This window comes from Anguilla anguilla, chromosome 6 (assembly GCF_013347855.1).
Source record: "Anguilla anguilla isolate fAngAng1 chromosome 6, fAngAng1.pri, whole genome shotgun sequence".
Classification (NCBI taxonomy): Eukaryota; Metazoa; Chordata; class Actinopteri; order Anguilliformes; family Anguillidae; genus Anguilla; species Anguilla anguilla.
The window spans coordinates 54,515,279-54,529,963 of NC_049206.1; the positions used below are offsets into that span (position 1 = coordinate 54,515,279).

Genomic DNA, 14,685 nt, shown 5'->3' on the forward strand with positions numbered 1-14,685 from the left:
CCAGATACGTCAAACAAAATCTGAAAGTTTGGTCTGATGGTGGCGCTAGAGGAAAGGTTATGGGGTTACCAAAATCAATAGGTTTCTTCCTCTTGGGATCATAATTGTGCACAGTACATTTCATGGCAAAAAAAAAAAATCACTTCTCCAGATAAGTTGGACAAACGAACAGATGGACAGATGTCATTACATAACCTCCTTGGCAAAGGTAATTACATCTAAAGGAAACTGCGAGTTTCGAGCAAGCACAGCTTGCGCGAAATTCCGCTAAGCCACAATTTCACCTCGAAAATTCCTTGACCGCGCAACAGTCAGTGAGTTGGCGGCGGACGCAAATCCGAGATTTATGGAGCATCATAAAATTCAACCGACAAACGCCGTCAAAATTCATTCATACTTTGTCGACAGGGGACCGAGCCCAAAACTGCATTAGCCGTTGGCAAACTGAGCCCTAATGCAACGTGCTGGAATGCAAAGTGTCCGTTACGTAGCGCAGAACGAATGGACGGCGACCAAGATTCGCAGGCTCATCTGGGCCTGGAGCAACACCCGCGCGGGACGCAGTAAAAACCCAACGCTGGAACGCCGTCCCGGGTTCCGCAGATCCGCGCAAAAAAAAAAAAAAGGGAGCACGCATCGCCGGTTTTACTGCAATTTACGAGCTCGTTTACGAGCTCGAGGGGGCGCGGTGAGGGGGCGCGGCTCGTACGCTGGCGCGAGCGGAACGGAGGATTCTTTTTTTTTTTCTTTCAGAATCTACACTTGTTTTTTTCGGTTCATCCTCGTCCCCTTTCTCGTCGCCGGTGTTCCCCACACGTCGCTTATCTGGGGCCCTCGGAGGCCGTGACCATGGAGCTTCGTTCCAGGTGCAGGATTCTGAAGGTGAGAGGGCCATGAAGGCCGGCCGGGGCGGGGGTGGGGGGGGGGGTGGGGGTGTCCCGCTAGCCACCCACCGCATTTCGCGTGGGCGTAGCCAAAGACCCTGCCCCGACTCCGCTGTGCCACGCCTCCCCCTGAGTCACTTATCGGCGCTCAGGTAAAGCGCGGCGTTGAGCGCCAGGCCGCCATATTCCCGCCACTATCGCCGTGCCAACGCGATCTCTCCAGAGCTTCTCTGTGTTTTGGTTTTTTTTTTTTTTTTTTTCCCCACCAAGGAAAACATCCAGACTGTATTTACAGGACCTTAAAATCAAAACCAAAAAAAAAAAAAAGAGAGAGAGAGGACCCAAACGACTGCACGGGCTTGAAAACAAACAAGAGGAGCCAGAGGGGAAAAAAGACGGGAGGAGTCACCGGACTCGGCCCCTCCAGCGAGGCCTCCGCGGCGGCGCGGCGCTAGCTGCAGCCCCAGCTCCCGGGACATCGTGTACTGTATGGTCTATAAAGCAAACGGCCTCATCCCATCGCCGCAGCTGCAGCGTCCGCGCAAAAAAAAAAAACTCTCCCAGCGTGCTCCTTTCAAAGGGACGTCTTTAACGAGCTGCACTGCTCGCCCCACTGTCCACACCGAAAAAAAGCAGTTAATTCAGAACTAAGATGCCAAGCTTTAATATGAAATCCCCTCTTGCAGCTTCTTCACAAGTCTGGTTCAAGGTAGACTTCAACAAAAACACAGAGGGCCTAGTTCACTATGACCTTCAGCAGCATGTGCAATACCTTTCGGCACAGGCAAGACTAATAACACGACCAAATGACTGGTGCAAAAGGAATAGCATCATCGGTCATGTTATTGGTCTTGCATGTGCTAAAACGTTTCACGTGTGCTACAAGACTTGGTAAACCAGGCTCAGAATGTGCTGCAAAAACATCTCCCTCTTCTCAGTGCAGTAACACCTCAAAATTGCACCGCTGTTGCACCGTGCACACAGTGTTTCTGGCGGGTCCTTGGGTTGTGCATCAGGTTGAAGCATTAGCATTCGCGCCTAGCGCAGCGACACACCGTCTCAGACCAAGCAGCGTCTGTGCTGACTGGGGTTAAGGGTCAACGCACAGTTGGGCCCAGCTTCACCCAGGGAGGGAGGGGTTCGGTTGGCAGGTTCCATCCCCCCTCCAAAATCTCACCGCACGTGTGACGTTGCTGTGGTCAAAATTCAATGAAAAACAGTTTTTAAATGTAATTAATAAACATTTCTTATTAATAAAAAATGTTATTTTTTCAAGAGAATATTTGCACCAACTGTTTTTATTTCCTATTCTACATTGAGTAGAACCTCAACTTCAGATTAGTCATAGAAAACTTTGTTGCCTTGTACCATTTGTAAACTGTAAGATAACAAAATTACAGAGTTAATTTTTTTGAAGTCCTCCATTTAAGACCTCACGTTGACCTCACAAAAAGGAACCAAACAGAAACAGTAACCAAATGTTTTCGCTTTAAACGAGCTAAATGACGCAACATCTTCATTCACTAAAAAGAGTGAGATTACTGAAACATCCTGAGAACAGCCTACACGTTGCTTTGGTTACTGTACGAAGACATTTTTCTCTGCTACATTGTCGAGGAGAGCAACCTTAAAATTTCCCTCATCTCCAGCCAGAACACTGCTTCTGCAGGCTGGTATTACTGTGATAATGTCAGTAAAGCGTATTGCAGATTATCTGGCAGATTAGAAATGATAGAACTGTATATTAAACTATTTTATGCGGGTCCAGCAATGGAGATTTATTGTCAATATTAAATTTATGATATGTGCCTGCACATGGAAGCAATCCCAAAGCCAAAACCAATGTATCAAAAAGTTTATTTTCACGAGCACATAGAGCAAAAATTTATATTTCCCGATAGCTTCACTTCATCTTCTCAGCAGTACACCCATCTAAGTGTAGTAAACTGAATCAGCACTTGCACAATCTTATTCAGTACAAGAACTTCATTGAATGTATACCGGAAATGGGTTGAACACTGTACTTTCCACCACCCACTTATTTCACAAGTTCATTTAATGTCAAAAGGAGATTTACTATAACCCAGCATGACACCAGCACAACGGTGACTAAATTAACACTGTGCCCAAAAGACCCACAACACTGGACCCCTATTTTTCCATTTTGTGACTTTCTGTTCGTAAACCTAGTGTGTGAACACGCACTGTTCGGCAAATAAGCTTACATGTGGCTAAGCTGTGGATTTTCCACATTTTCAACAGGTTGTGAAACGCGACTGAAAGGGTCCCGGCCATATTTGAGCCGTTAAATACCTGAGCATGTTTTTTTTTTTGTTTTTTTTAAAGTACCAGTTTTCTTATTTTTTTAGATTTCAAAACGCGCGTCACTCCGCGGCTAATCCGAGCGCGGACGCAGGAGAACATGCCCGAGCTCCGAACTCCCTTTTGTTGCAGCACCGCAGCCTGAAACGTCACCCGTGGATAAGGAAGTTCAGGAAGTTCAAGATCTGAGGGAAGAGCTCGGGGGCTGGTGGGAGTAGCAGGCTTTAATGTGTTCAATAAGGCGACGGACCCCTCTAACCCCCCTCCCGCCCCCCCGCCCCCCCCCGTCCCCCCGGCATCCACAGCAGAAAATGGCTGAAGGCTGAAACACCCAGCGCCTCGGTCCCCGCCGCCCCCCCCCACCGCTTTCCACGCCGTTAACCTGTTCGGATTGCCTTAATGTAATCTGATTTCTGTGAATGCCGTGGTGACGGCTGTGAAAGGCAAGCGTGTCGCGGATCGCCCTCGCCGTGCTCATCGCCGTGATCTAGTTTCAGTGAATGCTGCGATGGTTTAGCCGTGCGGACAGCCCAGCCGTGCCGCAGTTCGCCTTCGCGGTGCGTAAAGGTATCGGGGCACTTCCCCCCCCCCCCCCACCCCTCCCCCCCCGCCCCCCAACACACCCCCCCCACCCTTTGCTCCTCAGTCACTTTTAAGAACCCAAGATGCTCAGTGGGGTGGCATAGCTTCAGGTGCTAAACCAGATTTGCAGTATTAAAAAAAAAATTCCTGGAGCTCACGTGAGGTTTTTTTTTTTTTTTTTTTTTTTTTTTAACGCGGAAACACGCGACGCGAGAAACTGGCAGCCAGCTACGGCCCCCGAGGAGAAGGCTTATTATGGTTTATTCGGCCGCTCGGTGACTTAAAACGGATCCGCGGCGATGGAGCGCACCGAAAAACCCGGCGGGACGCGACGTCGCGGCCCTCCAGGGCGGGATGCGCGACGCGGCGTCATCGTCGCGCTCGCGTCCCCACCTCAAGCGAGGCCTGTCACACGCCACTCAAACTCCGCTTTGCCGGTCTGCAACGCCAGAACAGAAAAGTACAATTTGCTGATGATCCCTGATTAATTTCAAAACTTTTTATCGAGCCAATAACTACCCAAACGCTAGCACAAATGTTTCATTGCCACAACCAGGTAGCAACATTGCTGGGAACGTTTTGCGTTAGCTGGGTAACGATGTGCTCCTATTATGTAATGTAAAATAAATGTAATGTAATCCTCATATTATTTTCACCACTTTGCCTCACAACTTCTTTGTCACACTGGCCAGCTGCTGCATGCCCAGTGAGATAACCTGGTCCTGGGTCTGTTCAGCCTTCACCCACTAATCAAATTGTATCTGTGATAAAGTCATCATCATAAAGCTCTTCAGAGGCCAATCGACATTAAGGCAATGCAAAAATTACAGCTGACAAAACATGAAGGGGGAAGTGGAAGCAAGACTAAATTACAACTGACCAATGTTTTTCAACTTTGTAAAATAAATTCTAGGTACAGTATGACTTACAAGTCTAAATAATATACTTATTAAAAAATAAAATGAAAAAAAAGATTAAAGATTTAAAAAACTCCTGCTATTAAACTTCATTTGTTAATCACCAAAGCTTGAAATTTTCCCTATGTCCCTCAATAGCAACCAAAGGAAAGCTTTAATTGCAAATCCAACCTACCTCTAAAGCTTTAAATACCCAGATTGCCAACAAGCTGTAACATTACACAAACACATGAGCCACTGGAAGGCCCGCAGAAAACTGCTGGTCTTTGAGCCAAAACTTTTGCAGCGGCAATGTGACCGTGTGCACTTTTGAACTTTCCTGCAAGACGTAAACACTTTTTCAACCTGCTCGAAATTACTCTAGGGGTGACTGTTAAAAGCACGCTATGGTTGAAAGCTCCTGCAAAAACCTAAGACTACGAAATAAAAATTAAGATTTGAGGGATAACGCACAGGATGGGGAAAAACACCTCAAACTGTCGCGCGCGGGGGGCTTTGAGTCCGTTTACTCCTTCGCTTGTCCCGATAAGAAATGGAGCGGGGGGCTCCGAGCTAGGGGTTAGCTCGCGCGCGCGCGCTTTCGTCGGCTCTTGCAGGCTCCCTCCCTCCCGCGCTCTCCCTGCCCCCACACATTCTCACAGTCTGCAGTACTGGCTTTTTTTCCAGGGAGAGGAGAATGTAGGTCAGCTCTCTGACGGCTGTATAGCGGCCCAGCAAAGCGCACTGCTACGAGCTGCGGAAGCACTGCTTCTCGCGCGGTCCCGCGCTACGCAGGCCAGGACAGCAGAGCTACGGCCGCGCTGCCCTGCTCTGCACATAGGAAAGCACATGCAAGCTATTCCCGTACACTCACTTGCATTGTTTTGAATTCATTTTTCATTTAAATCCCATTAAGTGCGCACGAAAAATGCACGGTCTGCTGTTCAGTTAGCGGAAAATACACTGTTGACGTGCAAAAGCAGGCCAACTGGCATAACCTCTTTTGACCTCAGGTGCACGCATAACACGACGTTATCAACGGGAAGTTCGTGATTGTGGCGGACTGGCACACAGCTTCAAGTGTGTATTTTTTTAAAAAATGGAAAGTACTTTGTTCGTATAATAAGAAAACACTTATTTGCACATGAATGGAATTACAAACTTGGCACAGCAAGGAAAAATAAAAAAATATGCCATAAAATTACAGGGGTACACAGCACTGCTGTAATCATAGCCAGGCAATCAGAGAACCAAATACCACTCGCAACAGAAGTATGCACAAAAACCATAAATATATGACCTTGGGATTGAATAAAATGATAAAGATCTGTAAACACTGGGTCCCGACTAGAAATAAGGGACCTCCAGAAGCTCTATATTCTGTAACACTATAATATATTCTGTAATTCTGGAAACTGAAATAGATTCATATGTTTGTAGTTGAGTCACTGAAATTGGAACAGGCTGGTATGCCTTCATATGAAATTAGATTAAACAAAGTTTACAATGGGAGTGAACTGAAAGGAACTTCAAAATTGCATTTTTGAGAGGAGCAATCATTCATTCAAATTGAGAGGAAAAATATTTTTGATTTAAAAAATTACAGAACTGGACCTAACCCTCAAAAAACTAATGCTGTAGGCTATCACTTGTTAAGTTCTAAAACTGAGTACAGAGAAGGATGAATTGAGACGTATCAACATTTTAATGGTTTCATTACAAATTTTGGGCCAAGTGTTACCTGAGCCCCAAACCAGATGAAAAAACCAGTTCATCCTTCAACTGTAATACAAAACAATGCCCCAACTGCTGGACTAATACTCTCAAATTACTGCTCATAGAATTACCAAATGGTCACATAACCAAGCATTTTTACGTACAAATTGTGAAAACAAGTTGTTATGCTTTCAATTGCCACAATTCATTTAATTATTCTCTCACATAAATAATGTGCATAGGTACAAACTGCATTTAATTCGCTATAACATGTTATAACCCTACCATTTCTTACTCTTAATTTGTAAAGGAAAACAGTGCTATAGCAGTTGAATGCTTTTTATTTGATTTGAAAATGTAGCTCCCTCGTGTATCAGAAACACACCTTGCAAAAACATAAACATGAATCTGAGCTAACTGGAAGCAGCCATCTCCACAAAGCAAATTAACGCAATGATCTTAGAACTGCCACAATCCAACAACTTTCTCTGTGATTCAATTATTCTGAATCACAAATGAAAAAAATATATCCAACAAATTCATGATCACGACCCTGTGCTTGTCTGTACGTGTAGCGCCAACGCTACGCAGAACGAGCAAAACAAAGTTTTGAACAGAAATATTTACAGCGGGACTAGAAAAGTAGGCGTGCGTGCACCTTGTTGTTGGTAGAATGCATGGTGTTGCTAAGGTGTTGTGTGGCTAGCTGACAACCTCGCAAACGTGTTTGTATTAGCTAGACGGCATACCAAACACAAATATTACCACATACACTGCCCTTGTTATAATGACCTTTTCCATGTATGCATTCAAAATGGGGTGGCCGATCTAGGTAGTTCAGCTATTATTTTCCTTGTGTATTATGGATGACTAAGCGAAGACGTTCGTTAGCTCGCTAGTCTAGCTGAGTGGACTATCGTGATTTACTAGCTAGCTGCTTTGCTAGTGTATGAGGAAATGCTCTGATTTAACAACCTAAGTTAACCAGAAACAATTTGGAATGCAACTACCGCAGATGATTAGATAGTTAGCCAATAATACAGTGGCCTTGGATAGTTCTAATAAATAGTTTAAACAGGTACAATCGTAACTTATTGTTATCTAGATATAAACCCGGACATAACTTCCACGTTCGCTCAAGATACGTTGGCAAAATAACGTATCTACCTAGCTAACGCAGCGTTAGCTAGCTGACCAACTGCAGTAACTTCACATATTGACATTAACATGTTCGGCATAACTGTTAGACAATAGCGTAAAAAGTATTATCTTTCTAGATTAAAAAGGTAATTCAACTGATATGTAATAACACAAATAGTTGTGTGAGGCTTACCTGTTTTCGTGCTTCGCGTAGGATCCCTTTTTGACAATGTGCGAGACGATTATGCATGCATTCACATGCAAATATGTTTGACATGTAAGCCGTCTTGTTGGTATTCGATCAGTGGTTCTTGCAAATCTGTTGCCGGCTGTCACCCTAACTTACCTATCTACGCTTGCTGTATAAATAGACAGACAGCCAGCTAATTAGCGAAATCTTTATTTACGAGCTAGCTTTACAGACCAATTTACAGTGTTACGCTTCGCTAACTACATGTAGCTAGATAACACACTGTTACTGTTGTTAGCTCGCTCCCTCACTAGCTAGCAGTTAGCGAATTCAGAACCTGCTTCCCAAATTCCTTTTTGCTGCAGAGCTTCATTTGTCTCCATGCACTTTATCTCCTGCATAAAATAACGGTAGATACGGTATTGTTCATTTTTAATTTCCACGCTCTTTCATATTTGTCACTGGTGATACAGCTGTTGTTTATATATCTTTATTTCTCGCTCGGCTCTCTCCTCTCCGCCATTTTCGTCCTCTGCACAAACAAACAGGGCAGCGCCGCGGCACCGCGCACGCACAGCGACGCTCGGCAGAGTGAAGGGGCGCGCTCGCCTCAGGAAGATGCGTGAATGACTGCAAACAAAACTTCAAACAAACGAGGCGAATATTTGTTAATATTTTCTTAAATAAAAAAATGCACATATATAACGCAATATTAAAACAGTATTTGAAGAATAATTTAGTGTATTTGTTTAATATGCGCTGGACCGATATCTGATATTTCCCGTTTCTTAAATCTGCAGTAAATGTTAGTATGCAAAAAAAAACAAAAAACACTGAGAAGCGTTTACTGTAATGCAAAAGACCAAATACCCCAACATTCTGGCTCGCAGTATTGTCTCAAAATAATTTTACAAAATAAGGTTAAGATGTTTTAAAAAAACAAATCACCGTTCTGGTGACACACATCAAGAGAGTATGTGTCTACTGTATATGTGAATCGTCGGCTTACAGTGTTTGCAGATTTGCATGCTGGAGTATAAAGTTGAAATAATTCCAGTGTAGTCTCTTAAATTGACTGGTACACGCTTGTGTTCTCGTTCTTCGCTGTGGTGGTTCAAAGTACTCACATTAAAGGGGTAACTCGTGGCTATGTTCTCATTTCAGTAGTATTTATTACAATAGATGCCGTGTGAGACTTTCGTCATCCTGACATAGCCTTCTCAGAATATTCGTTTGAACAGAAATGCCCAACAAGGAGTTCAATAGCAGCAATACATTTACTGACTCATCAAGTATTGTTGATATGACATAATGACCAGCGCCAGAAAATATCTCATATCTGCCTTATTATTTTCTCTCTCTTGCCCCCACATGGCTCTATCACGCTCCCTGGTGTTGTGCAAAATGATGTTCCGTTCGCTTTTTTGGAGATTACTGGTAGCTCTGAGGAACACACCGACGACCCTCAATAAATAAGAAGCACGAATATGTTACAAGATCTGTATATTAACGACCGCTTAAAATACGGTATATTATAATTCTCTGACCGGAATCTTCAGAAGAGTATCTTAGTCTAATGGGAAAATCTTGTATTACCAATGCAGATTTTAAAACGAATTATTAGGAGTAAATAACTCGTCTTCAATTTGTTCTCTTTTATTTTGGAAGTGCAGTTGCAAAATAAAGTGTAAAATATTTTAGTGCAAACCAATTTTGTTTACGCATACCCTGTCACATGCAGTGAAAACACGATCTACCACTGCATTTCACTTCGTACTCCAGCTCTGTAGATGGCAATGGGGTGCACATGAGAGCACCAAGATGACATCATTTCCATGCGACATAAACTCGTCTCGAAGGTAAAGATGGCAGAGTCTGAGTAAGTGATCCATTTACTTTACGTTTCATCTCAATCCATCCCCTAGTTTAGAAGCTGTATATTTAACAAATCCAAGTTGTATATCATCGTTTGTCTGAATATAGTTTCTGAGGTACAATATTTTCTCAATTGCATCAAAGTATAGAATATAAGGAGCTCTGGTGTACAGAACTGTTTCACGTGTGGTAACTGCAACCTAGCCATCAGTTGGTATGCCTCAAAAAGCCGTTTTGTATACTGTACGTTGGGTCAAAGTAGTAATAACCGTAGACGTGCTCAGTAAACGCGTTGTTTATAGCTGCGAGTAACTTTTCGTTGATCTAATATTGATGCAGGTCATCATCAGGTAACGTATAGGCTACTTTTAGCTAATGCAATAAGGTAGCGTACTTATTTACCCTGCGTCTAAGTGAAGCTAAGTTATCTATTTTTTCGCACAGATTACTGGAAAATGGTCATTTCTGGCAATGATTTTGCATAGCTACTTAAGTATCCAGTTGCCGAACTTATTTAGCGAGCTAGCTAGCCAACCACGTAAGTGTTAACTTCATGCCAATAAATTGATGTATGCAAGTTAACGTTAGATGTCAAACTCTTTAAACTCCTTGTCGGAACAAACAAGTACACACCCATGTCGAATGTCAAGAGACATGGAACCCTGACACCCATCATTGGCATGTAGTTGGAATGGGTTGTATTGCACATCCTACAGTTTTCACTTGAAGTTGTTTTGTACATTTAGGGCGAAGAAGGTGATCAAGCTGGTTCCAGAAAATCTCTTGAAGAAGAGGAAGGCGTATCAAGCTATCAAAGCCACACAGGCCAAGCTAGCTTTACTTGAAAAAAGAAAAGTAAGTCAGTCTGAAACAACATCATGCTACAGTATCAAATTTTCCCTGTTTATAAATTAACCTGTAACTTAGAAAATGGCATTTCTGCTCACTGAAACCCCTAGCAATAAATCGGCCTGAATTAAGTGGGTCTGTCTGACCATGGCAAATGCAGCTACCCTGAACACTGTGTGTGTGTGTGTGTGTGTGTGTGTGTGTTTTACAGGTACAGAAAGGCCGACCTTTGAAGTTCAAGCGTTTGGAAGAGTTCCTGAGAAACAGCAAGCGGAAACACCGCGATGAGACGCGCTTGAGGAGAAATGCCCACAGGCCACCGCCGGCACTGCCGCCCGCCAAGAACCGCCTGGCCTTCGCCGTCCGAATCCGGGAGTAAGAATCCGGGTCCCGGGCCTCGCGGCGCCCTCTTGGGGTGCTCGGGCCTAGTCTCGCTTGGGACGAGTTGACTGGTGTCCGTCGCGTGTGCGCCTGTTTTAAAGTGCTTATGTTGTCGTTCCTTTTGCGCAGGATCAAAGGCGTCAGCCTCAAGGTCATGAAGGTCATTCAGATGCTGCGACTGCGGAAGATCTTCAGCGGATCCTTCGTCAGGATCAACAAGTGCTCCATGGAAATGCTGAGGACTGTGGAGCCGTACGTGGCCTGGGGGTAAGTGGACCTGCTCCTTTTCTGCGACAGGTGGGCCTCTTCTTTCCGTAAGGAGCGTTTGACTCTGGGCTGCTGGGAGGCTCGTCCCGTTAAGAAGCTTCTACAGTGTCGTTCATGGTCAGGCACACCGTTTTCGTGTAGATGCAGTGGGAAACTGAGCGGACAGCAGTCCTCGCCTAGCGGAATTAATTTTATTGTAAAACTGGGCGTATTTTCAACATCACCGCTCGCATGAGAAGCTCTTCCTGCTTGTCCCTGGATGTTCCTGCTTTTCTACGCTTGTGGTACTGTCCTAGTAGGTAGTCTAATGGTGGGTTCCTGTCTGTTTCCTGCATACATACCCACGTGACTTTTTGCTGTGGAGGGAGCAGAACAGTGCGTCCATGATGTTCGATGAAAATCATTCTCCCAAAGATGAGAAGTTCAGTTTGCACGGTATTAATGTGCTGTCTCTTCTGATGTTTGACATTGTTTTTCTGTCCTCAACAGGTTCCCAAATCTAAAGTCAGTGCGTGAGCTGATCCTCAAGAGAGGACAGGCTAAGATTAACAAGCGGAAGGTTCCTCTAACTGACAACGCTGTCATTGAACAGCACTTGGGTAAGAACACATTCACTTGCGTATAACACAGTCTTGCATATTGACATCTGTGATGTAACAGTGACACCATAAAATTTTTTGGCATGTACACATAGAACTACTGTCCTCAAAGGAAAAATGTATGCCAGTCTTATGTGGTGAGAAGTTTTGTGTCTTTTGATGATGAGATGCGAAGCCAGGCTTGGGATATAATTACTTTCCCTTTTAATTGTCCTGCAGATTGTCACAACAGAGTGCAAACTGGCTGTATTTCAGACAGATTATAAAAGGCAGAAGACAGCAGTCCATGCAGACCGCTCAGTCTTGCCAGCCAGTCGACCATTTGTAATTTAAAGCACGTGTTGTTGTTCTGACTGCCAGGGTGCTATTGTCATAATGTCAACTGTTATTCTTGGAATTCATTCTTGATTTATTTTCGGACACCCGTGATAGTTAAGGGTTTTTATGGTAACATGACATAGGATTTGAGATACTAAAAGAGTGGGTGCGGGCTCATATCCTAGCGAAGTTGATGACAGCAAATCGCAATATATAAATGTTTAATGTGAACTGCAACACAACTGTCAATCATACAACTTGTACTTCGGTTCGGTGGAGGACGTAGCCAACCTGTTGAGTGTGCAGTTAATGGAAACATTTAGGTATTGCAACAGACAAATTTATATATAATTCTGGAGGCAGTTTTGTCAAAAAAAATTGTTATACCTTTCATTGTGTTTTAGGAAGAGGTTAATGGCTCTAGTTTTTAAAAATGTGCATGTTCTCTGCTCTGGTTGGTAAAGGGCAATTATCACTTTCAGCTGCAAGACTGAAGGAAAAAACAGGTGGTGAACATGCAGTGGTGACATTTGGTGGGGTGTGCTGCTGAATATTTAGTTACTCATTACTATTATGGCAACACGTTCCTCAGTGGAACGGTTTTCTGAAGAGCTCATCTCCGTCTCATCGCGTTGAATATTTAACAACAGTAGCAGTTGAGACGGTTTAAACACTGAACGCCGTCTTGTACAACATACGGACGGGTGTGAGGAAGGAAGGCCGGATTAGTGGAAGGTGACGGCTAGAAAGTGTTGGGTTGAGTCGTGACTTAATCTGCCCTCCTAGGTAAGCACGGGATTATCTGCCTGGAAGACTTGATCCATGAAATCTACTCCGTCGGGAAGAACTTCCGCGTGGCCAACAACTTCCTGTGGCCGTTCCCGCTGTCGGTGGCCCGACACGCGTCGAGGGACAAGGCCGGGTTGCTACGGGAGATCGGCGAGCCTGGCGCCAGAGGTGCAGACATCAACAGAGTCGTCAGGCAGCTCAACTGATTGGTGAGTGTGGACGTTCTTTAGCCAATAAGGAGAGAGGGTACTTTGAGATCTTTAATCCTTTGAATCCAGTAGGTTTTTTGGAATGTATTTTTTATTTTCAAAATTCTAAGTCTAGAAAAATTCTAGAACTCCATTGCTTTAACTTACCAGAAGCGAATTTTTATGTCAGCATTAGAATGTTCAGTTGGGAGCCTTCTAATCACATATTGGTAAACCTCAAAGGGTTAACTGGTGATGGAAATGTGTTGTGATCAGATGGTGAAATATTTTTTTTCTCGTCATTCTAGAGCATTGCAAAGACTTGTCTCCACCTGATGTACAGCCACACTCACCCACAGACATATTCCATGACTGAGGAGAAGAATCCTCAGATTTCAACGGGACCCTGTCTTGCCTTGTGGAACGGAAACAGGTTTTTTGTCATTCAAGAGCATCACAGGTTCCTGTCCACCTGATGTACAGACAATATTTAGCCACCGATTTATGCTGTGACCAGCTGAGCAGAATTTACTTCAGATTTCACCAGGGCACAGTCTTGCTTTGTTGGAAGGAAAGGACATAATTTGTATAGCCGTCAAATCCACAAAGGAAAAAAATTCCACATGGACAAAGGCTGATTTTCCTCACCAATGTTTGAAAGCAGTGCATCCAAAATTCCCCCATGAAAGAGAAAACTTGAAGAGTGGAACAATATTGGAGCTGGGCTTGCTGTAAAGGATTGCACCCTATCCCAATGGCAACTGAGCTAATTGAGATGTTGCACCACAGCATGTAAAGCTTGAAAACGAATGCATCAAATTAGCGTGTGCTTTACCCTGTCAGATGATGGTAAATGTGTCTTCATTCTTGTGCTGATTTGTGTTGCCTTCTCAGTGACCAGTGTATGTGTATGTGCTTTTCAATAAGTGCATATCCAGCACTATCTTTTTCAGAAAGACTATGGAAACATTTTTGACACCTACACTGCCCTGTCTATTTGGATATTCAATAAACTTGCCTTCTTGTTTATTTTGTTACCTTTGTGGTTATATATTTATGATTGTATGTCTAGTACCAGTCAACTTTGACCGGTATACGTCTTCCTGTTTTTTGGGGTCTTTGTTAATTGTTCATTTAATCTTTAATCTTTCAGCACAATGTTGCTTTAAGAAGCAACCACTGGTTTCATAAACAGCCTCGCTGAACAAGTAGGTCCTGTACGTACAGAGAAATTGTGGATTTGCCATAGTAACCGTAGGTTTAAATTCACCTCCTCCTGTTTAAGCCTTCTTGTAATTTTTTCATTAAGATGCTCTTGACTTTTGTCCGCAGCACATTTTTCAGATGTGTGACAAAATAAAAATCACACATTTAATCAAGATTCCTGTAAGATTAGTAGGAAATCCCATTATGCAGTGTGCAGAGGACTTGAGGTAATTTGTGATTGGTCAATACCCTGTCCAATCAGGCTCTTCTGTGTGAGACTCTTAAAGGGGGCGGGGGGAGCTTTCTATTTATGTAACATGTTAGCTATAATTCTTTTCCGCATGGTATGCCAGTGGCTGCTTTATGTGTCACATTCATTTTAGTGAGGAGATGAGTCATACTGCCTAACTGAAGCTTTTTCAGAGAGGTATGATGCAGCTAGAAGCAACCACAACTGCTGCTTTGAGTGGAAGAAGCAAAATG

The 14,685-nt window shown here is 43.8% G+C and overlaps 2 protein-coding genes across 3 annotated transcripts in view; one reads left to right on the forward strand and one right to left on the reverse strand.

Moving 5' to 3' along the window:
• ncoa1 (nuclear receptor coactivator 1) overlaps positions 1 to 8,312 on the reverse strand; it is a 53,249-nt gene extending 44,937 nt beyond the window's left edge. For both annotated transcript variants that reach the window (XM_035421973.1, XM_035421974.1), the window contains exon 1: positions 7,734 to 8,312. The gene's annotated coding sequence lies outside the window, so the exon portion shown is untranslated. The remainder of the gene's footprint in view (positions 1 to 7,733) is intronic.
• Positions 8,313 to 9,497: 1,185 nt separating this feature from the next.
• rpl7l1 (ribosomal protein L7-like 1) lies at positions 9,498 to 14,025 on the forward strand. Its single transcript, XM_035420215.1, has 7 exons — positions 9,498 to 9,609; positions 10,352 to 10,460; positions 10,666 to 10,829; positions 10,965 to 11,102; positions 11,592 to 11,701; positions 12,806 to 13,017; positions 13,305 to 14,025. The coding sequence occupies exons 1-6, from the start codon at positions 9,566 to 9,568 to the stop codon at positions 13,012 to 13,014; spliced, it is 774 nt and encodes a 257-aa protein (XP_035276106.1). The 5' UTR covers positions 9,498 to 9,565; the 3' UTR covers positions 13,015 to 13,017; positions 13,305 to 14,025.
• Positions 14,026 to 14,685: the final 660 nt, after the last annotated feature.